At 43.7% G+C, this 24,431-nt stretch overlaps 1 protein-coding gene across 4 annotated transcripts; it reads left to right on the forward strand.

Annotated features, from left to right (window-relative positions):
- Positions 1 to 8,451: 8,451 nt before the first annotated feature.
- Positions 8,452 to 17,071, forward strand: LOC132375898 (serine/threonine-protein kinase Sgk1). Of its 4 annotated transcripts, none has more exons than XM_059941158.1 (12): positions 8,452 to 8,579; positions 11,425 to 11,500; positions 12,224 to 12,299; positions 12,710 to 12,814; positions 12,917 to 13,000; positions 13,101 to 13,232; positions 13,502 to 13,614; positions 13,971 to 14,094; positions 14,545 to 14,640; positions 15,116 to 15,271; positions 15,376 to 15,465; positions 15,851 to 17,071. In XM_059941158.1, the coding sequence occupies exons 1-12, from the start codon at positions 8,546 to 8,548 to the stop codon at positions 16,016 to 16,018; spliced, it is 1,254 nt and encodes a 417-aa protein (XP_059797141.1). In that variant the 5' UTR covers positions 8,452 to 8,545; the 3' UTR covers positions 16,019 to 17,071. The 4 variants fall into 4 exon arrangements, with proteins under 4 accessions (XP_059797141.1, XP_059797140.1, XP_059797142.1 ...); XM_059941157.1 differs by lacking the exon at positions 8,452 to 8,579 and adding an exon at positions 9,554 to 9,779; XM_059941159.1 differs by lacking the exon at positions 8,452 to 8,579 and adding an exon at positions 10,027 to 10,364.
- Positions 17,072 to 24,431: the final 7,360 nt, after the last annotated feature.

A 24,431-nucleotide genomic window follows, 5' to 3' on the forward strand; every position in this document is an offset into this window, starting at 1 on the left:
AAATTCATGCGGTATCATTAATGAAGAGGGTTTTCCCTCCCTTTATTCCAACATATCTGCAGATACAGTGTGACATTTTGCTACCATCATCTACCGAGGGTACCTCTACTGTTAGAGATTATGCAGGGCAATCACAGAAGGCCAGGAAGAGACCCTGAGAGCACCACGCTGCCTCTCTGACTGGCCTATGCTTGTTATCTCTTTCTTTAAAGAACAGTTCTTAGTCAACTGCCAAGGCTCATGAATATGATCAGTACAGCCCCTAAAACACCTGGGGAGGTTCATAATGGGAACAGATCAGAAGGCTTTTAGATGAAAACAGAAGTAAAGTATCATGAAACCTAATGCGACTCTCATTTGTAAATTCTATCTTTATAGACAGCAAAGAATTTTGGAGCAAAGGAGAATTTGAGGGGCAATGTAAGGAAAGAAAAAGGAGGATACATTTTTCTGACTCGTTGCAAGATTCATCTGTGGTCCTTGGAACAAGAGGCTAAATTGACATTTTCCCAGCCTGGGCAGATGAAAACCTAGATGGCTACCCTCCCGATGGTTTGATTCTCTGAACTTGACAAACTATCCATTGAATGTTGTCTGTAGAAAAGGGCATCTACTTTAGTTCTCTTGAAAAATGGTTATTCAATATGCTTGTTTAATGATCCCATAGGGCCCAAAGCCTTGATTTCAAAATCTTCATGTACCTCATGTATAAAATCTAGTCCCTCAATTTTCTGAAGCAACTGAGTAGCATAATATAATATGTAATATAATAGTTAAGCCTGAGTGGGGGGTTGTTTGGTTTGATTTTGTCTTGCGTTTTACAGTGAGGTGTCAAGTGACTGCTGGGGAAACATATACCCTTGATTATTTGGTGAAGGGAAAAAAACCTAAATTTGGTTGAGAACAAATCTTATGCCCAACAATATATAAGGGGCATATTATTAAACCATTTCATTTATGAAGCATTTTCTATGGATCAGGTACTCTTTGGGGCACCAGGGATACTCTGGAGAATAAGATAGGTACTATCCCTGGCTCACAGAGACTACTTTTTAGTTGGGGGAGACAAACAACAAGCACTCAAAAAGTCAGCTAATAAAACTAATATGCAAATAACGGAAACAGAATAAGTGACACTGTGTAAGTGATGTTTGATTGGAGCCTGTTAGGCAGGAGGGAAACCTGAATTGTTTGTGTTATCTGGTCTTCAGGGAACTCAAGGTCCAGGGAGTCACCTGAGATTTAAAATAGTAGCACAAAGTCCCTGACAATGGAGGGAGGGGAGAGGCATGCAAAGGATTAGCTGAATGTAGAGCATTATTATAGGAAGTCACATGAGGGGCTTCTGGGCCTTCAGAAGTTCCTTTTCAGATTTATCTTTTCCCAGATATCACAGAACTGTACAAGCAATATTAGAGCTGCAAGAGAACTTCTAGCACATTCACTTGAGAAATGAATAATCTAAAGGGTTCAACATGCCCAAGTCTGTATTTTAATGGCATTAAGGCATAGCAGGGCCTTAGGAAAAGTAGAAATATCTGTAAGCTTACCTTTGCTTTTGGGAAAGCGCTGTTCAATTTAACAAAATAAATTCAGACTTTGCCCTCCCTGAGTTTAGCAACACTGTCCATCTTGGGCATCCTTGTTAGACCCAGGACTTAGCACGGTGTCTGGCACAAAAAAGGTGTTCTGTGGAGGCCTGAAGGATTAAAAATAATAGGCCACCATCAGTTGGTGCTTGTACCTCTTTCTGTAACTGAAGGATAAGCTAAACGACCTAGAACAAGCATCTTTTGTGCTGCTGGCTTTCTCTGACCTGCTTTCAATGATTCTACCCTCTCAACAGGCCCATATTTACATTCTATTATTTCCCATTCACCTTGAGCAATTAAAAACTCCTCTGGTTTAGCTTTTGGCTTACTTTCTGCTTTTTCACCTTAAATTTAACTTTTACTTCAAACACTTGGTAAACAAGCACTTATTCTGTTATCATGGCATTTAGTTCTTTACTGCCTGTTCTGGAACATTGTCTGTGTGGAGACCAAGAGAGGAGGGGGGAGTTTGAAACACGAAGAGGATCACCTTTTCAGGCCTTTAAAGGAATTCCCATCCAACTAGTCTGACCTTGACCCAGCAGATTAAGTGGCCCACACTGTTTCTGCTCTTTAAACACAGCACATAACCGTTATTATTTTGATTTGTTGGAGCCCTTTGCATTACATGATGTGTTCTGTTTGTGGCTGAGGTATGTGTGGAGTGGGTTAAGGAACATAGACACATTATATTTTCTTTTTTCTTCTTTTTTTTTTTTAAGATATGTCATATTTTCTATGTGAGATTCCAACTTGAGTCAGCACTTTAAATTCTTAATTTCAATTACTTTTCGCAATTTACATTAAGTATTAGTATCCCCATTATACAGATTAAGAGATAAAGATTTAGAGAACACCTTGTCCAAGTTCTCACAGGTAATGAGCCTCAGTTGTAGCTGACTTAAGTGTACTGCAAAGATCTCTATCCTCAGCACATTACTGTCACTGCCGAGCTTGCTGTGGGAGGTGACATAAAAATTTTTTTAAAAGTTGCTTTACATAAAAATGATGCCATTCAACCTTTTGCCAGCCACCCGTCCCTCCTGGTTTTCCCACTACTAGTTACTATGACATTTATCTTATTTCGTTGCTGCAATTTGTAGGCAGGCTTTACAGGAAACAGTCCGTAAGGGTGGCCTGAGCTTCTGTTGCTTCTTGCTAAATTAATTACAGGGTTAGAAATGGAGTCGACTGGGGAGAGATTTATTTACCCTGAGTAAATGAAAGCTTTCGGGTTTCACTTTAGTCTGCCAAAAGATGTCCGCCGGAAATCCAGGCTCCTTATTTACTATCGGCACTTTGTAAATAAAGTTGGGGTGAAAGAGAGCCCTTTATATTGTTTTCATGTCTATTACAACTTTAATACGTGTGTCCCAAGAAGAATTCGGCCTGCAAAGAAATTCCAAGCCCTGTGCTGCCTGAATTCTGAGCTGGGCTGCGAGGCACATCGGCAAAGTAGGTGCGTACGAGGGTTCATCCTGGGCAGAGAAAAGGGAGTAAAGCCCAAAGCCCTCTGACCTGATCCTTGCGACAACACCTGACATTTTATCATTACAAATTAATTTTTTAAGTCAACCAAGGCCTTTTTTTTTTTTTTAATAGATTTCTGTTTACTACATGGGGCATTCCTATTTTTTTTTTTTTTTTTTTTTTTTTTTATGGCTGTGTTGGGTCTTCGTCTCTGTGCGAGGGCTTTCTCCAGTTGCGGCAAGCGGGGGCCACTCTTCATCGCGGTGCGCGGGCCTCTCACTATCGCGGCCTCTCTTGTTGCGGGGCACAGGCTCCAGATGCGCAGGCTCAGTAGTTGTGGCTCACGGGCCTAGTTGCTCCGCGGCATGTGGGATCCTCCCAGACCAGGGCTGGAACCCGTGTCCCCTGCACTGGCAGGCAGACTCTCAACCACTGCGCCACCAGGGAAGGGAAGCCCCTCAACCAAGGCCTTTTAAAATGCAAATGCCTAGCAATAAATGCCCAATAATAAAGCTATGTCAATGATATATAAGGCTCTCAGAAAGGACTGATAAAGTTAACCCTGTTCCCTCATCATCAGCCAATCAGAGAACTGTGCACGATCTCCTACCCTGCGACACGTGCCTCCCACCTGGCTTTTAAAAATGCTTTGCTGAAACCCTTCGAGGAGTTCGAGGCTTTTCAGGGCATGAGCTACCTCGTCTTCTTGCATGACCTTGCAATAAACCTTTCTCTGCTCCAAAAAAAACCGAAGTAATGAATAATAAAATATAAAGCTTTCAGTAAGGCCATAGTCCTCTTGAATTTAGAAAGTCACAGATAATATTGAATTTTGATTTCAAAAATTGTCCAATTTATTCTTGAATTATTTTTCATAATCATACAGAAAATACCTTGGATGTCATTTTCCAGGTCAATCCTGAGAGCCAAATATAAAGCTGTCAGATATGTGCTATTCCTTACCCTTCATACTGTATTCTAATTGACAGTCATTTTTTATTTTTATTTCTTGTTCATTGGATTATGCTACATCAGACATTGACAGCATTATAAAGATGGGGATAAGGTGAGTTTTCAACCCAACATAGACCCGTTGGTTTGTTCTAGATTCCCATTCCTCCCATGTCAAGAGCTGCCTCTGGCCTCCCTTCTTTAATTTATTTCCTGATTAAAATTAAAAATTTACTACAAAACCATGTCCGCATCCTACCACCAACTGCCCTGTGGCCTGACTTTCCAGAAGGGATGGGCATAGAACATGGTGTTATCACCTCCGACAGATTGCTAATCCCTATGCTGGATTAAAACTATGGTTGTCTAAACTTTTATCCATCTTCCAACTACATAAATTTCCCCATTCCAACTTCCAACATTTCCTTATGTGTTTGTGTGTGTAAATTTGTTCATTTTCAATGAGGTAGGGGTAGTGTAAAAAAAAAAAATGCAAATATCCTTTGAAGGAATCATAGCTGAGTGATCAATCACATTTGGTTTGAATTAACTTTTCAAAACACATTGGAATGTTTTCCTTCTTAAAAGGGATTTTCCTTGGTGGTTTTTAGATGTCTTCACAATAGGGCTCAGTCTACCTTTGTAGGTAATTCCCCACCTGCCTCTCACCAGGTGAGATCATGTTTACCACTGTATCTCCTGCATCTAGTGCAATGTCTGATGCATAGTTCTAGAAGAATCTGTGGATGAATGAATGAATGAGTTCCACCGTGCCTAGAGCTGTATCAGACACAGAGGTGCCTATGCAGGCTAATAATCAGCAGTCCTTCAAACGGGTATGTTTTCTAAGACATTATTAATTCCATATTTATTGGGGTGGTGGGCAGTGAGAGGAAGAGAGGAGAGGCAGATTTGTGTCAGCTAAGATTTTTTTTTTAAAATATTTATTTATTTATTTGTGTCGGGTCTTAGTTGTGGCATGCGGGATCTTTAGTTGCGGCATGCTAACTTCTTAATTGAGGCACGTGGGATCTAGTTCCCTGACCAGGGATCAAACCCAGGCCCCCTGCATTGGGATCACAGAGTCTTAGCCACTGGACCACCAGGGAAGTCCCTAAGATCTTTTTTATTTCACTTGAAAGTGCTGTTATCCACTTCAGCAGTAGCAGCAAGAGAGCCATGTACATTTGCTTGTGTGTAAGGTCTGAGTAAGGACCATATTTCCAAATTATTCCAGAGATACTACATAGCACCTTAAAATTTGGTGCTCATACTATTTCCTCTGCCTAGAATGACTTTCCCTCTTTTGTACCTAGCTGGTCTTTCCAGGATCAGGCCAAATATCTTTTGTGTGTGGAGACTTTCCTCAACAATTCCAAGTCTGGGGACTTCCCTGGTGGCGCAGTGGATAAGACTCCATGCTCCCAATGCAGGGGGCCCAGGTTCGATCCCTCGTCATGGAACTAGATCCCACACGCATGCCATAACTAAGGAGCCCGCCGGTCGCAACTAAGACCCAGGGCAACCAAATAAAAAAATAAATATTAAAAAAAAAAAAATTCCAAGTCTGCTGCCTCTCCCCAGTAGAAAATTCCCCTCTCTGTTGTTCTATGGCAGATTGCTCAGACCTTTGTTTTAACACTCATCATGTTGTACCATAATTCACGTGTGTGTCTCCCTACTTAGAATGAGTGCTTCTGTGAAGTCAGATAACCGGATTACTCATTTGTGTCCTTTGATCTTAATATTTGTACTTACTTGATAAATACTTGTTAAATACTTGCACGAATGAATAAATGGAAGGGAGGGGAGGGAGTGGGGCAGGAAGGAAGGAGGGAAGGAATGAAGGTTTTATCAGTTCAACATCTCCTGCGATGATTAGCTAACAGCAGGGCTTTGGGGCAGTTAGCATTAGTGGGAAGGAGGATGGGAGGCAATATTTCAGAGTTGGGGGACCAGAGAGTATGCCACTGCCATGGGTGGGAAGTGGGAGAGGCATAGGAGTCAACTTCAGTGACAAAGAAAGGTTACTTGAAGGAGATAAATCTGGTCCTAAAAGTAAGTTTTGTTACCTCACAATTTTGCCTATCATCTGCCCAACTCAGAAGAAAAATAACAATAATTGCTTAATCCTTAATAATGAAAAAATGCTGTTAGAGAAAACAACATAAGGTCTGCCGAGTAGACAGCTACATGTAGATTATTTAACAAAACCCTATTCCAAGATTCTTACAGTGTATAGTCTTGCTTATTCAACACCACTGCCTTGGGAAAAAAATAAGCCCTGTGTAAATAAAGCATGTAGTTTTGTGGGTTTTAATAACTCAACACTATTATTCTAGATAATGTGTTCTCTTAGTTATCTGCTGTATCACATTCCTAACTCCTTTATGCATGTCAATTTTGACAATTATGAATAGGGAAGGTAATAGTCACTATAGAACCTGTGTTCTATAAATAGACATTTAACCACCATTGCTAGTTACTGATCTATAACAGCTATCCTGAATTAGCTCATTTATCATCATCATTTTCAATTTGATGAATACTGTAAAAAAAAAAAACATGCACTTGGTGACAACCTTCAACAAAAACTGATCCATTTTGTTGCCCTCTAGAGTAATAATTATGTTTTCTGGCATTTCTATGTACTTTCTTTGGAGATGCTCCAGGGAAAAGATTTTCTGTGCATTAAGCAATAAAACAATAAGTATGGCAACCTAAACGGTGCAGCACAGGATTGTTATAGAATTTATGACAGTTTGAGCAATACAAAATAATCATATTGCCCTGTTATCAATGGAAGACATTTTATCTAAGGAATGAAGACTAACACAGCTGACACATTAAAAAAGTAGCCCAAGAGGGGAACTTAATTATTTTGCATGTTTGTCAATCGCAGATGTATTAAAATGGGGAAAAAAATACCATGATATATTTTTTAAATCCCTAAGATTTATATGCTTTCATATTTAGGCTTCTGAAAAGAAGATAAATCATTTTAGAAATCGATGTTAATATTCTGAAACTTGCTTGTCAAACCCTGATCTCATTTTATATTGACATGAAAACATTTTAACAGTAAAAAAAAAAAGTTAAGTCCTTATTTTTCAAAATATTTTCTCTAATATGTTGAGAAGTACCAGGAATTTGTTTTCTGCGCCTTTAAAATTAAACGGAAAGAATCGTAGCTTAGTAAAGCTTTCAGGTGGTAGTATTTATAGTTCATCATTAAGGAAACATTTTATTTAATCACTAAGTAGAAAAGCTAAAATAATTTTCGTATTAAAATACACATACATTGGAAACTGTTTTGTTTCAGTGCAAACATTACATCTTGGTGAATAATTCCCATTTGAGAGTTTGATTGCGTTTTCCCAGTATGAGGAATAAATGAGACGATTGGCTTGGGGGAGTGGGGAACTAATTAGCGTATCTCATATCAAGCCGTCTATCTATTTTCTTTGCCCGCACAAGGTATTGTAGAGGAATTATCTGGAACTGATTAAACCCCAGGAGAGAAGTGGGGGAAAATCATACATTCGGGAGTAGTTCTCCCGGAGAACGCGAGCGCCCTCTAGCTCGTATTTACAAGCAGATACTGGTGACGTAACTCGGGCCACTTCGCCACCAGGGTGTAGGAGGGAAGGGGCCGGATTTCTCCCGGTAGGAGCACTCTCTGAACCAAAGAAAGAGGCTGGCGACAGGAAGGAAGAACAGATCAAGCGTTTGAATAGCAGCCACAGGACAACCTAAAGCCTGTGAAGAGTTAGGCGCGCGTCACACACAGTTCCCCCGCGTACCTCCCCCCACCCCATACACCCGCCGCCGTGTGTCACCTTCCTGTTCGGAAGTCTTAGTAGGTTGCTGGGACAGAACAGGGGGCTCCTGCTCCACCCATCAGGTATCCGGTTGGAAGAAAAGCCAGTCTCAACAACTTGATTCTCTCCGTTAAATGATAAGTTTAGCAGACCATCCGTCTCCAACGGCTGCACATTAGTGTAGGGGGAGGAGGGAGCACAGCAGACGATACTTTTCTGTTCCAACCACAAATCATATGGTTGTGCCTCTTCTCTGTTCCACTTAGAGCCCTCTAACTTAAATTCCACGCTCCTCCTGGAATGCGAGCAGAGCCTCTTTGAGAAAATGAACTCTGTGCATGTGTTTTGAATTTTTTCTGGACTGATTTGTGATGATAATCAGTCAAGTTACATTTCTTGTGTGTCTTGCTGGGGGTGTAATAAACCCAGGGCACTGATGACTGTAATTTTCTAGATGATGTTGCAACGAAGGGAATAAATGGCCCAGTGTTGAACTTTGCAGCTTGCTCCCTTCCTGTATGTAAATTGCCTTTATATAAAGTGGGGTTCATAACAGAGCTGGGACAGCCGCCTCTGACTCGTGCTCCCTTGTCATCTCAGCTTCCAGCCCTATCAGGCACATAGCAGGGAGGCTACTCCAGCCATAACTAAGCTCTACCTCCAGCCTCCAGAAAGGAATCCCCAAGCTTCATATCCTAGGCAACCTGAAGAATGAAAGAGGAGGCTATAAAATCCCCTTTGAAAGGTTTGTCTGCTTTTATTAAGATAATTTGGATGAAATGGGTAAAACAAAAATGCTTCAGAGGATTTGGGGTTACTTGGCATGGGGAGGGCACAGGAGGTGAGTCGCTGGAGGTTTCTTAATCTAATGTTTAAAAAACAAACAGGCAGAAATCTTGGTGCAGTTTGGTGTTTCTGGTCATTCTTCAAAAATGTTGCTCTCTCAAAAGGGGAAGGAACCGGCTGGGAGCAGGGCTGGCCTAGGCTAGTTGAAGTGGAGCGTGGGATACGGGGGTACTGGCAATAACAAAGTCATGTTATATGAAGAATCCATGAAAGAGGAAGCAGAAATGGGCCAGTTACAGTGATTTGGAGTTTCCTAAACCTTGCTTTGGGTTGGAGTGTCAGTTTCAGGGAATAGTAAGTGCTTTTTAAAGAGTGGGTGCTGAGCAAACTTTCCCAGCCCGTCTCCAGCACAGAGGATGTGTGTTCTCTTCTGCCAGTTTGAGGCTGCTGTAAAGCAGTTGAGGCTACAGATCACGTTAAGGCAAATAAGGTGGTTGGTTTGCGAAACAAATTCCTGCCCAGCACCAAAGAAAAACCGCTTCGCATGTATTCTTGGTTTGACAGTTAGTAGCTCGGAGTGTGTCAGATCCAGTAGGCACCCTTAAATGGCAGGGCCGCTGGCAGCAAGGGGTCATGGCAGGGCAGGCACCGCAGACATCCCTGACAAGCGCCAGGTACCCGGCCCTGCAAACTTAGTAACTGGCAGCCCTCTCCCCGCTCCTGGCCCAGTGGGTGTGCTCGTGGCTTCCCCGCCGGCGCTGGCGCGAGTCCTCCCACCGGCGGTCCGACTGCAGCTCCCGGGCATCTCCCAGCGGCGGGGTTACTGGAAGGCACCGCTCCGCTGCTCTGCAGAGCTTCCCTCCCTCCCTCCCTTACTTTCTGGAGCGGAGGAGGCTCCCGGCTAATCTTTCAGGAGTTAACGAGTCACAAGTTATCTGGGACTTGAGGGAAAGAGCGAGGTGGTAAACCTGTTAGAAGACTGCGGGGTCAGCCCTGAATTAAACCGGAGGAGGGGTAGGGAAGACGAGCACAAACTAAGAGATTTGAAGACAATGGGATGCGACCTTGCGGAGTTTTCAGGTCGGGGAGCGGGAGAGGGAACCTCGGGAGTCAACCATGCCTGGGATGCCGACTCCGCACTGCTCCAGGGTCACGCCAGGTCTGTCCCCTAACTTGCCACCTCCTCACGTGTTTTTGGCATGGCGGGGATTAAAAAGGCAAGGGGAAAATTTACATGCGGAAAGGACAGAATGTTCCCAAAGATTACTTTAGGGAAAAAAAAAAAAGTGAAATGCAGATTTTTTTTTTTTTTTCCTTTAGTGCAGAGACGAATTTTATTTCCGCCCCCTCCCCTCCACATTCCTGACCTCTCTCCCTCCCCCTTCCCTCTTTCTTTCCTTCCTTCCTCCTCTTCCAAGTTCTGGGATTTTTCAGCCTTGCTTGGCTTGGGCCAAAAGCACAAAAAAGGCGTTTTCGGAAGCGGCTCGGCCGTGCACAAGGGCCATTTGTTTGTTTTGGGACTCGGGGCAGGAAATCTTGCCCGGCCTGAGTCACGGCGGCTCCTTCAAGGAAACGTCAGTGTTCTCTGGTCGCCCTTGCCCGCTGCGCGCCCGGCCGCCGCTGCCCATGGGGGAGATGCAGGGCGCGCTGGCCAGGGCCCGGCTCGAGTCCCTGCTTCGGCCCCGCCACAAAAAGAGGGCCGAGGCGCAGAAAAGGAGCGAGTCCTTCTTGCTGACCGGACTGGGTAAGCGCCGCTGCCGGCACGCGGGGGGCTTGTCTCACCAACTCCGCCACTAGTTGCTCGGATTGGGCGAGAGGGGCTGGGTATTTGGGGTAGTACCAAGGATGGAGAGATGGGGAAGGGGTAGGAGGGCGGCGGGAACCCGGGGACGCGCCGGGCGCTCTGGCCCCACGCTGGGGCCGGAGATAAGGGCGTGCGGGGCCGCCCTCCCCCGGCGCTGCCGCCCTGCGCCCGAGAGATAACCTCAGCTGGTGGTGCGCGGCCGCCCGGCGAGGGCTGCGGAGGCTGCCTTGCGGATTAGGGGAGAGGGTCGGGGTCGGCGCCAGGGCCGGGAGTGAATCCGAGCTGAGAGTTTGAGAAGCCAGAGCGGGCACAGAGCCACCCCGATCGCCTCGCACCCGGCAGAAAGCGCTCTGATTTCCTGATGTGCCGCGACTCTGATTTCCTCGCAGGACGGAATAAATGAGAAAGGTGGAAAATTACCCCGGCCGCTCCCTCCCTCCCCACCCCCTCCGCCGGCGGTTTCCCCCTCTCCGGCCCGGGAGCCGAGCGAGGCCGACAACAGCCCTGCGCCGGGCCCTGCCGGGGCGGTCCCCGCGCCCCCCGCCCCCGCTCCGGGCTGGCCCCTCTCGCCGGGGGCGGAACCGCCCGCCGCCGGCCGCTTTGCCGCCGGGCAAGTCGCGCGGCAGCCGGGGGCGGGGTCGCGACGGGGCCGGGCAGCGCCGCCTCCTCCATGTCTTGTGGGTCCCGCCCTCGCGGCGGCAGAACCTATATAAAGCCGGCGGCGCGGCCGGAGCGCAGCGTTTGCTGAGCCGGTCTCCCGTGTCTGACGACTCCTCGTGCTCCCTCTGTGTGGTGATGACGGTGAAAACCGAGGCTGCTAGGGACACCCTCACTTACTCCAGGATGAGGGGCATGGTGGCAATTCTCATCGGTGAGTGTAGGCACACGACTGGACTTCTAGGTTACGCCAGGTGGAAAGTTTTGAAGGTCCCGGGTCAGACTGGTGTGCGTGGCGTCGGATGTTACAAAGCCGTCTAAACGTTTCTCCTCTAATTCGCAGCTTTCATGAAACAGAGAAGGATGGGCCTGAACGACTTTATTCAGAAGATTGCCAGTAACTCCTATGCATGCAAACAGTAAGTTTGGTGGGGCGACGTGGGGAAATAAAGATAAGTAGGGAAGTTTCCATTTACCAGCGGTAAAGACATCCTCATCAATATATTGATCAGGAAGCCTACGACTTACCGAGGCTGGGGATCCCTTTTCTCTTTAAGTTCTAATTATTTCAAACATTTAAAGCATTACAATGAATTTGCTGATTTGGCTTGTTCTGGAAATGCAAGATAAGATTTTCTTTTTTATACATTTGTTTATTTCTGGCTGCGTTGGGTCTTCGTTGCTGTGCCCATGCCTAGTTGTGGTGCGCGGGGGGTACTCTTTGTTGCGGTGCGTGGGCTTCTCATTGCGGCGGCTTCTCTTGTTGCGGAGCACAAGGGCTCTAGGCGCGCGGGCTTCAGTAGTTGTGGCGCAGGGCTTAGCTGCTCCGCGGCATGTGGGATCTTCCCGGACCAGGGCTCGAACCCGTGTCCCCTACGGTAACAGGGGGATTCTTAACCACTGCGCCACCAGGGAAGTCCCGATAAAATTTTCATGTTTGCCTAATTCACCCCCTCTCTCCTTGAAGAACAACCCTCTGTGTTTATCATTTTGGCTATTATTTTCTCTCACTGAGTAATTGATTTGGGTGTTTTTAAACACTGAGTTCTCTGGAAAGGTTGAGCCAGAAATTCACTATTGGTGTTGGTCTGCCCTCATGTGGCGAGTCAGGATGTTCAACGTTGTTCCTTTCTTCTCTGCAGCCCTGAAGTTCAGTCCATTTTGAAAATCTCCCAACCTCAGGAGCCTGAGCTCATGAATGCCAACCCTTCTCCTCCAGTAAGTGTTCTCTATTCGTGATGCATCAGTGGAGGAATCTTATAAATGAGTCAGTTAGTTTGCCTATGTTGATGAATTATAAAGTAGCAGTTAGTATCAAGGCAGGAATGCCTCGTTGGTTCATGGCAAACAAGTGATGTAAGCACTTAAGTATGAGTCAGTGGAGTATTTTAAAAGACATATTTCATAAAAGTTATCTGCTTAAGAACAACACGATTATATACAATTTCCATACTCTCATTTGAAATATTCACATGTATGGATGAAAAGTAGTTTGGAATGTGTTTATAGATGTCTGAGCACCTGCCCTTGTCATTTGCAGATGTACCACCTTTTGCATTGCCTATACTTTATTAATCGCTATCTTCCTTTGAAGCAAGGATATTAAAAGAAAACCTTTTATTTTCCAGCCAAGTCCTTCTCAGCAGATTAACCTGGGCCCATCATCCAATCCTCATGCTAAACCATCTGACTTTCACTTCTTGAAAGTGATCGGGAAGGGCAGTTTTGGAAAGGTAATTTCGTATCTGAAGGTCTCATTATTTATAGTCTTTCATATGCTCATTTTACATTTCCCTGGATGTGAACAGGAAAATGATTTTGAATTTAAATTTCAGGTTCTCCTGGCAAGACACAAAGCCGAAGAAGCATTCTATGCAGTCAAAGTTTTACAAAAGAAAGCGATCCTGAAAAAGAAGGAGGTATGAGATGGCCTTGGAGATAGACATTCAGTAGACATTACCTTGCGATCTTGGGCCCACGTTAAAACTTGCCACTAAATCTTCATTGTCCTTTTTCTAGGAAAAGCATATTATGTCGGAGCGGAATGTCCTCCTGAAGAACGTGAAACACCCTTTCCTGGTGGGCCTTCACTTCTCTTTCCAGACGGCTGATAAACTGTACTTTGTCCTAGACTACATTAACGGTGGAGAGGTGAGCAGAGGGGATGGGAGCCGACCCCTGGCTGTCCGTGCATAGCCTGCTTTGTTTTAATTTGAGAGGAAAGTTTTTAAAAAGATAATTAGTGGGGGAAAAGTTACCAGATTTAGTATTTCCTTTAACCTGCCAGCTTTCAGATAGTTTATAAACTATTTAGGGCCACTTCCTGCAATTGTCCTCTTTAGCTATATATGTCAAGACAGATTCAATGCATTGTCCTGGGTTTTTGGCAACCCAGGCTAATTCTGCTCTATCTCCTACAGTTGTTCTACCATCTCCAGAGGGAGCGATGCTTCCTGGAACCACGGGCTCGGTTCTATGCTGCTGAAATAGCCAGTGCCTTGGGTTACCTGCACTCCCTGAACATCGTTTATAGGTGAGCCCAAGACCTCTGAAAGCTCCCTTCCTTGTGTAAAGGAGACATAGCCCGGCCTTTGACAGGGCCTTAAAATAATTTGTGTTTAGGCACAACTTGGTCACCTAAAACCAGGTCCCCAGCACGTGACCCATCTTTTGACTCCCTGCCACGAGGGAACTAGCCAATGAGGACTGTGCCTCATCCAGAATAGATGAACAGAACAAGGACTCCCTTTTAGATTCACTAACACAACTACAGTGAATGTAAAGTGCTCCTAGTAGCCCTAGTAATGATCTTTACAGAGGATTGCTAATGCGGTGAAATTAACTTATACGACTACTTTTCTATTCTTTTTTTTTTTTTTTTTTTTACAGAGACTTAAAGCCAGAGAATATCTTGCTGGATTCACAGGGACACATTGTCCTTACTGACTTTGGACTCTGCAAGGAGAACATTGAACACAATGGCACAACGTCTACCTTCTGCGGCACACCCGAGGTAGGCGAACTCTTGATTGGATGCCTGGTCCACCCCTTCCTCCAGGAAGGGATCACTGCAGTGACACTTTTAACTACTGAAAAGAGTAAGCTGTTTTCGGAGGTGTTTTAGTCCAGTTCAGTGCAAGTAAAATACACTGGCTCTCGGAGGCATGAGAAATTCCAAGGCCTCACGTTGCTTTAATTAAAGTGAGCTGTTTGTAATATCCACACTGTAAAAGGTTTCTAAACTCCTAAGTAAGATGTCTTAGGAGGGCCCAATAGCTTTTAGGATATCAGGACATGTAAGTGGCCAGTCAGCCTCAAAGCCAGCAGTTTTATCAGGAAGTAGTTTAAAGAAATATATCCTCCAAGTGGACCCAGGGTCTCTCAGCCCTTTCAAAGTGCATGCCTGGTCTTGGGATTGCCTAGTTTCAGGGGCTGTAAACTCTTTTCCTGGTCTGTCTTTCAGTATCTTGCACCTGAGGTGCTTCATAAGCAGCCTTATGATAGGACCGTGGACTGGTGGTGTCTGGGGGCCGTCTTATATGAGATGCTGTATGGCCTGGTGAGTAGCCCATTGAAAATCGTGGAGTATTGCCCTGGGTTGATACACTTCTCCCTAGAATGTAGTCGTAAAAATCCAGACTTATCTGGGCACACAAGCCCCATTGCAGACCTGATCATCACGTCTTGCCCTCTATCAGTAAGCTTATCAAATGCGGATGAGAGAGGCATGTTGGTTAAGCTATAGGTATTTTAAGGTAAACCGTTACCTAGTGGATTTTTTCTTTTGTAAGTTCACATTTTACTAGGTGTGACCACACTTAACCTATGTGAGAGTGAAAAACATGGCTTATTAACATCTACCCCCTGATAAGGGTGGCAAAATATAGACACTTAAAAATCCAGGGTAAAGAAAACCTATCAAGTGATAGACTTTGTCAAAACCAGCTTCATATATTACGTTTAAGTCTTTCTTGGTAATGGATGCTCTCCAAAACTTCCAATTAGGTAGTAAGTAATCTTCCTGCTTCTTTCAGCCTCCCTTTTATAGCCGAAACACAGCTGAGATGTACGACAACATTCTGAACAAACCCCTCCAGCTGAAGCCAAATATTACAAATTCTGCAAGACACGTCCTGGAGGGCCTCCTGCAGAAGGACAGGACAAAGAGGCTTGGTGCCAAGGATGACTTTGTGAGTCATTTTTTCCTCTCCTCCTGGGCTGTATGAGTAGAGCACTAGACCTCACTGCCCTTCTTGAATTTCACTCTTCTAAATTTGTGCTTCTTTCTCAACAGATGGAGATTAAGAATCACGTCTTCTTCTCCCTAATTAACTGGGATGATCTCATTAATAAGAAGATTACTCCCCCTTTTAACCCAAATGTGGTGAGTATCTCTCTCGTGAGTGTGCACAGGCCCAAAAGGCATTTCTTTAAGTTAGAGTTGCTGTTGGTAGTGGTGGAAGGGGAAGAAGGGCCTTCAAGGAATAACTTGGCATTCGTAAGCCATTATTTTACCCACAGAAAAAAATAGAACTGTTGTCCCAACAAAGCTCACATTATTTTTCAACACATTTTATAAATTGCAGTAGCAAAAGACAGAAAGTAAACATTATCCTCATAGTTTAAACTTCGTGTGGCCTTTGGGTTTTGTGCTGGAAATGGTTGATGATGGTGGAAGTTGCCGTATGGTGCCTGCATGAGCATTTCCCTTTCTTGCCTCCACTGTGAATTCTTGACATGGCGTCTGCTTTCTTCCCTTCCTGCGTCAGAGTGGGCCCAGCGACCTGCGGCACTTTGATCCCGAGTTTACCGAAGAGCCGGTCCCCAACTCCATTGGTCGGTCGCCCGACAGCATCCTCCTCACAGCCAGCGTCAAGGAAGCGGCCGAGGCCTTCCTGGGCTTTTCCTACGCACCTCCCGTGGACTCCTTCCTCTGAATGGTCTTAGGGTTGGTTGCGAAGGATTTTTACGGGCGTTTTTGAAATGTTTCAGTTAGCCTTTTGGCAGAGCTGCCAGCTGACAGGACATCTTAGAAGAGAATTTGCACATCCCTGGAAGCTTGCACGTCTTGGCAATCTTATTGCACACTGTTCGCTGGAAGCTTTTCGAAGAGCACATCCTCCCCGGTGAGCTCGTGGGGTTTTCCTTATTCTTCCTTCCAATGTGGTGCTATCTCTGAAGTGAGCAGTAGAGGGCCGCCCCAGACAGGTGCAGTGGTCTCATTCGAAGGAGGACGCTTGTTCTGAGAAGGAGCTTCTGAAGGTCTGTCCCGGGCCGTGATGTAACGAATCTTATGAAACGTGCCTTTTCTGATGAGATCGTGTTAGCTCCAAAGTTCTTCCTGTTGCCGTGTGTTTCCGTTCTGTTTTTCCTTGTGGACTTCCTGTGTGATCAGCCGTATGAGTGTGGTATGCTTGCTCACAGAAGGACTCAGTTATAAGCATCAATGTGACACTTGCAGGACACTACAACGTGGGACATTGTTTGTTTCTTCCATATTTGGAAGATAAATTTATGTGTAGGCTGTTTTTTTTGTGTGTGAGATATAGTTAATAACTAAAATTTATCGAAAATGGTCTTGCAATGACTTGTATCCAGATGCTTAAAGAAGCATTGCTGCTACAAATATTTCTATTTTTAGAAAAGGTTTTTATGGACCAATGCCCCAGTTGTCAGTCAGAGCCTGGTGTTTTCATTGTTTAAAATATCACCTGTAAAATGGGCATTATTTATGTTTCTGTTTTTGTTTCTTTTTTGCATTCCTGATAATTATATGTATTGTATAAAGAAAGTCTGTACATTGGGTTATAACACTAGTATATTTAAACTTACAGGCTTGTTTGTAATGTAAACCACCATTTTAATGTACTGTAATTAACATGGTTATAATAATGTACAATTCTTTTCCCCCCTCCCTACCACACACCTTTTTTTGTGTGTGATAAACCAACTTTGGTTTGCAATAAAACCTTGAAAAATATTTGCAGAAATTGTGTCACGTGTGTTATTTTGTAAATTTCAGTGAAGGGGGCAACAGTAGATCTGTTTAAAATTTAAAACCAGGGCAATGCTGCTGTAATTTACAACTCAGTGGCTTGATGCCTCCCATAGCATCAACTTCTGACTCTAGGAGAGAATAGGGTGGCCTTAAAGCCAATTATTTTTTTTTTTCCTTGGTGGGAAGCTGCATTGCATGGCTTGCGGGATCTTAGTTCCCCGACCAGGGAGAACCCAGGCCCCCTGCAGTGGAAGCGCAGAGTCCTAACCACTGGGCCGCCAGGGGATTCTCGAAAGGCAGTTTCTATTTTTGGGCTTCTCAGCAGCATTTTATGACGTCAGTCATTACCCATAAATCCATCCAAACAAATCCTTGTCAATTTAACTCTCTCAAGGACAGCCATGAAGTAATGTTCCCTATATTTATGGCCTGCCCTGTGAAGTTGGCTGTTAGTGTCTGACATTTGGCTTGTCTGAAGTAACAGGTAATTCTTTCAACAAATACTTGGTGCCTTCCCTGTGCCCAGGCTCTATTCTGAGTGCTGGGGATAAAGCAATGAGCAAAGCTGACAAATCTCTGCCCTTACAGATCCTGGTGGGAAAGACAGACGTTCAATAAAGCAGTTTGTCGAAATGGAAATCAAGACAACGGTCTGTAAGTATATGAGAATGCCACTGAAGAGGGTGAAGATGTTTGTCATAAATGGCTATGTTCCCAAAACGCTGAGCCGGCAGGACTCCTGGTTCGTGAGAGTAACCAGAGCCGAAACAAGTCCAGTGTCAGCTCAGAGAAGGACCCTGCCGGGGCACATCCCTGGTTTGGGCCAGAAGCCACTGAAGCTGGTGTGCACCCAGTACTGCATGGGCCCACCCGACTGATGTTCAGAGGCCTTTCCTAGAGCTCATCCCATTGGAATATTTCCTGTGGGAGAAAGGAAAGGGACTTGATATTAGGAGATAATCATCTTGCGTCCAAGTTGTTTGGACTTTTTCACTTTTCTAAGCTTTCCACAAATTTCCTAGCATACACAAGATTCTCCAATAGTTGGCCTTGCTGCTGCTCTAAGCCTACTGCACACCCTCTACCTTGACCTCTTAGTTTGCACAGGGATTTCCCCAGGGAAAGTAGTGATCATTTTCCCTTTTATCATGGCTCTTATATCTCACCTCTCCCAGAAGGCTTGTAAGGGTTGAACAGGTGTTGGAGATCACTTAGTCTGTCTCTCTTGAGTCAATGACTTCTTGCTGAAGGGGAACCCCAGATCAAGCTCTGCATTTGAGTTACGGCTCTGCCCTACAGACATTAGCTGCATAGTAAACCCCTTACCAAACCCAAATGCCAAAATCGACAACTGGTGACAAAGAAAATCTAAAGTCCTAGTAATGACTGATGCTAGCCCTGACAAAAAGCCTTTCTGCATGTCTCCCCCTCATTCTCACGATCCATAACAGTTAAGAGTTCCTCTTTGAACAATACGTACTTAAATCACTTTTTTTATCTGAACATAAGTCTTGCAGCCAGCGACTCTCCCATCTAATTATAGATAACTCAGAGGGGTTAATCATGGATTACAAAGCTTTTTAATTGTTTAAGGGTAGAAATTTGGTTTATGGCTTCAGTCAGTCACTATGTAAGAGCTGATTTGCATTGCTGGAGAGTTGCTAAGAGCCAGAGGAGTCCCAAGTGTCACACAAACAGGAGGAGAATAAATCAAACACAAGTGGATGGGAAGGGAACAGGGCAAGAACAGGGAAGTCCAGAAAGAAAAAGGGGTCAACTGGAAAAAAAAAAAAAAGGCAAATATTTACTAAACACTATGACGTCAAATAGCATATGTGCTGAGGTATCTTTTATCTAGGGCTGTGGGGCACATCCCTGTCAGCATTTGAAACTACATTTGAGCGTTACGGTGGGTAAAAGGGACAATTCACTTCTCCATCGTTTTTCAGTGGTGGAGCTGGTCAAATATGGGTTTGGGGGAACATTCGGCTAAGATTCCCACAAGTTAAAATGGGACTTTGAAACCACTGCTACCATGAATGTAAGTCAAGTACCATGCTTAGGGAATTTGCCATATACTTGGGGAGACATGGTACCTACCCATGGTATAAGGCAGTTGATGAATGAAGGGTAAAGGGAACCTCAGAGGTCCAGAAGCTCTCTGTGGGGTTGGCTACCTAGAGCAGGCTTCACAGAGGGGATGACAAAGATTCTCACCAACCAATTCATTTCTAGGGAGTCTAATGGGATGCAGACCCTAAGGATTAGATAACAGTAATAATAGTTTATACTATAGAGCTCGTACTGTATGCCAGACGTTCTTCTAAGTACTTTATACAAAACTTATTTAATCTTCAGAATAGCCCTGTGATGTCAAAAATGAAGAAACTAGCACAAAAAGGTAATTTGCTGGGACGTGGTTAGGTTAGAAGTCAAATCGTGACGGTCTGGCCCCAAAGCCTATGTTTGTAACCACTACATACTCTGCAAAATGTTGTCACCTAAAAGGTGACAACAAGAATATAGAAGCAAACAATTGTGTGCTTGTTAGTCATTCACTTATTATTTCTCCAGGCCTTTACAAAGATATCTTCTAGGTGTTGTGCTAGGCAAAGAGAGAGAAAGAGAAAGGGGGGGTGGGGAGGGAGAAAGAATTTGCAATTATAATGTAGACATTATCAGTTGTTGAAGATGAGATGCAGCTGGAAATACACATTGCAGTGGGAGTGTAAATCAGTACAACCATTTTGGAAAACTGTTTGGCATTTTCTACTAAATAAAGATGGACATATTTATAACTTATGACCCAGTAGTTTCACTTGATGGTATATGCACCCCAAAGAGTGCACATATATTCAATAAAAATTTTGCAATAATATTCACAGTAGAACTACTTATATTAGCCCCAAAATGGGAACAATTCAAAATGTCCACCAACAGCAAAATGCATAAATATAATGAATAAATGAGTAAATATAATGGAATACCATACTATAATGAAAATGCTATATGCTATATGCAACAACAGGGAGTAAATCTCACAAACATAGAAAAAACCACTCTGTATGATTTGATTTATATAAAATTTGAAAGCAGGCCAACAAAACAAAGCCATTTAAAAGTCAGGATCTGATTGTCTTTGGGGAGGGGAGGATGGAGATAATGATCAAGAGGGCAAGTGAGGGGGGTGGTCTTCTGGGTGCTGGTAATTTCTTGATCTTGGTGGTTTCAGGCGTGATTTTGCTTTTTGATATTTCATCAAGCTAAATACTTACGATACGTGAATTTTCTATATGTTTGTTATATATCAATAAAAACGTTTACTTAAAAACACATGGTATGATAGAAACAGGATGTTATGGGAACACAGAGGAGGGACTTCTTATCCATTTTGGGGGTCGGGGAAAGGGACTAAGTTTTCGGGGAGTTTAGGACAGAGAGACTTAGGGAGGTCTGGAGGGCTCAGGTAGACTGTCTTGGGAACTGGATCTTGAAAGTGAGGCAGAAAGTAGGGCCTTCCAGGTCTGGCTGGTAGAGGTGGGGAGCGAGGGGGCAGCTTGCCTAAGCACAATGAATGGGGTATTGGAAAAAGGGAGGGTCTCAGGCAGACCTAGGTCAGAATCCCAGCTCCACCCCTCCGCTTTCTAGCATTGGGCAAGTAGTAACTTGGGCAAACCTCTCCTAACTTCAGTTTCTTTAAGGGGGGAAATGCATCCACTGTCTATTTTTTCTCAGTTACATGTGAGACATGGTCAGAAGGAACTGGAATTTTAAAATGCTAATTAATTTCTTCTTTCCCCACTCATTACCTGTCTTACCTTTCTCAATTTCCCCTCCTCTTTAGCAGATTATAGGGAAAAAAAAGATATTAAAGAGCAGTGAGGGACTTCCCTGGTTGTCCAGTGGTTAGGAATCCGCCTTCCAATGCAGGGTAAGCGGGTTCGGTTACTGGTCAGGGAACTAAGATCCCACGTGCCGCAGAGCAACTAAGCCCGCTTGCCTCAACTACAGAGCCCACGTGCTCTGGAGCCCATGTGCCACAACTAGAGAGAGAAGCCTGCGCGTCGCAACGAAAGACCTCACATGCCACAACTAAGACCCGACGCAGCCAAAAATAAATAAATAAATATCTTAAAAAAAAAGAGCAGTGAGAAGTCATTTTGAATAAGGAGATGGACCTTGTGACTGATGTTCTTGGAAGTTTCGCGGAGACGTTTAGATTTCATTAGGTAGTAAAATGAAGCATCTGGAGGTTTTCCATGAGGAAAAGGCGTGATCAAAAGGCATGTTCCGGTGACTCTTGGCAAGAGTTGTGAGTGTGGGGAGAGCTTTGGAATTTAAAAAATAACAATAATAAGGAAGCCACTTAGGAGACTTCTGACAATCATCCCTTTGGTGGTGGCGATGAAAGGATAGAGATGGAGCTTCATGAATCAGTGGAGCTTCGTGAGTTGCTGGGAATGGAGAGAGAAGGATGAATCAGTGTAGTTTATTTCTTTAATGTAGTTGACTCCACCTACTGACGTGCTTGTCACAGCTGCAACAATAGCATTTAGGACAAAAGCCACCCACCAGTTTCTTCAATATCCCCAAGGCACAACGAATCAGCTGATAGATAACCCATCAGTGTACTTGGCAAGGCGAGATGTGACACATTGTACTCAATCTCTACCGCATCCTGTTAAGACATTTCTCACCTTGTCCATCAAAAAGCTCCCCAAATCCTACTCCATATGCCTCAAGCCTTGTGTTAGGAGCATAAATGATGTTAAACTTAACCTGCTGTGAATCATAACATTTCTATTAAGAAAAACACATTCATCCAAATTAATTAAGCTCAATTTGAGAAATCGGTTAAATGCTTTTTCACATCGCATGAAAATTGTTAGCCACTCACCAAAACTAACAAATTATTATTGCTTAGACTTCACTTGTGGCTTAACGTGTGATCTTTCCTAGTCTACTTTGGCCACTGCATACTTGCTCTATAAGAACGTGTTTAATATATATATATACATGTTTTCTCTGCTTTCCACACCTCTTCTATGAAGGACTTTAGCAGCAAGATTCAGAGCAATCCTGGAGGTTTATTTAGTGTTTACCTATAACATTATGTTCAGACAGATATGTTCATGTATTTGGATAGCTTGGAAACCGTGGACTCTGATGGCCAGGGTTCTTAGTTTCCTCTCTTCTGTGTGGTCTGTTCTCCACTTACTGTACCACAGCAGGCATGGTGACGATGCTGTAACAACAATATAGAAGGTACAGACTGTTCAAAGGAAAATATATACTCATGATCGCTCTGGTCAACAGCAGAACAAGGATCATAAAGACGTAGCGTCACTTTACAGACACGTATGGAAAACAGATGAGTGACTGCCAACTTGTTCGTGACATCTGGATGATTTTAACACAGTTCTGCTCAACCTTATTTTACTGCCTCTTTGGCTTAGTCATAGACTCCAGACCTAGTATTCCAGAGGCCAAAGTCATCACCTTCCCTAGCCAGACCTAAACCATTTGATTCCAAGTGTGTTGCAGTGTTGCCAGCAAAGGTCAGCACAGATCTATTTGTTTTGGCAATAATTAATTAAAGTTCATTTAATTAGATTGTTTAGGGTTAAGCTGGAAACGATTTGGGGTCCGAATTGCAAACAGTGATTATATTTTCCTCCGAAAGATCATGAAAAAGAGACATACAGAATGATCTGATGCTTGAATTAAATTATATGCTACCTAATAATAATGGACAATTTGAGATAAGTTTAGAGAAAATATAATTTTTCAAACATATGTGACAACTCTTAAAATTACAGCAAATAAAGGAATAAATAATCAGGGAGGAGGAGAGAATGTGTGTGCTTCCTTAGATTTTTCTTTTATTTATAAATGGATAACACGCTCTTGGTTAAATAAATAAATAAAAACATGGTGGGTCAAAATGAGTAATAATTTCACGATTGCCTCGCTGCTCAGTTATTCCCATCCCAATTTTCCCTTGCAGGAGATTACCAACAGTAAGCTTTTCTGGTGTATCCTTTTAGAAATTTGATATGCACATACAAGCATAAAGGTTTCTAATAACACAGAATTAGAATTTGAAAGGAGGGAGCAGAGGAGGTGCCTTGATCGCTGGTTGATTTTTTTAAAATTGTCAATCGTTTATATTTTAAAAAGTTCAAAATCTCATTTGTGTGAGTCTAGTGCTTAAAAATTTTTGGTGTAACACAACCCTTATACTGCATGTCAACTTTTTCATCGGGAAATGAAGACAAACCAATCTGGTTTCATGTTGCAGAACAAACAAAGCTGTAGGCTCACAGAGACAGGAGACTTGACTTTCAAGGTTGCCCTTTGCAACTATGTATGATTTTTGCCTTGTCCACAGGCTTTAGAACCTAACAACTCAGCAATTTCATTCTGGCTGCACTCTTTCTAACACAGCTAGGAACCGCCTTGATTTTCCAGTCACTAAACAGCTGTTTCATGCCTAGGGCATACCTGAATATTCTCACAAAAGTGACCTGATTAGGGGATAATACTTTCCCTTCCAACCATCCCTATCTATATTCCTTTAAGTCATTCTCCCTATCAACTATCCTGTCCTTTCCAGTATCGTAAAATCGTAAAAATGTCAGGGGCCGGAGGAATCACTACTAGCTCCAGGGGTCATAAACTCAGTGCCTTCGGTAGCCAAGGCTGTAAATCGTGTTAGATGAAGACAATAGGAGCCATGGACCATGCGTTTTCTCTTAAAAGCATTGAAATTAAAATCAAAATCAGAAACCACTGTGTTGGCCAAGTGAAATGAGTCTATGGTCAGAAACATCTGCAAGTGTTATAGTCTAATCTCACATGCAATTATGTAAAATGCAATGGCTTGCCCTCTCTTTTGCATTCTTGTCCATTCATTATCTAGGAGAAACACAACAAAAAACAAAACGCCAAACACTGGGGATTGAAAGCTCTGCTTCTCCCAACTATACAACAGTGGAGAAGGAATGGGCTTACAGGGACGCTGGTTTGGCATTAAATGACACAAAATCCATCAGAGACTGTGCCCAGCTTCTAATCATATGCACACACCTGGTGGCCCCAATGTCCGTCAGAATTCCATCACCAGTTTTGGAAAGGAAGTGGGCAGACTCCCTGGTGTATCATCCAGGAACATTGCAGGGGCCCCCTTTAGAGCAGACCACTCATTTGCTCACACATTGTTTATAATAATCTGAAGAATTTTCTGTCTTCTATAAAAGAACAAGGAAAAAGCTTGGCCAAGCCATCCAGAGTTCCAAAGAACATGCAGCCAAGATAAGATATGTTAAGAAAGGCAGCCTAATAAATTAGGA

The sequence above is a fragment of the Balaenoptera ricei genome, chromosome 12, assembly GCF_028023285.1.
Source record: "Balaenoptera ricei isolate mBalRic1 chromosome 12, mBalRic1.hap2, whole genome shotgun sequence".
In the NCBI taxonomy this organism is placed as follows: domain Eukaryota; kingdom Metazoa; phylum Chordata; class Mammalia; order Artiodactyla; family Balaenopteridae; genus Balaenoptera; species Balaenoptera ricei.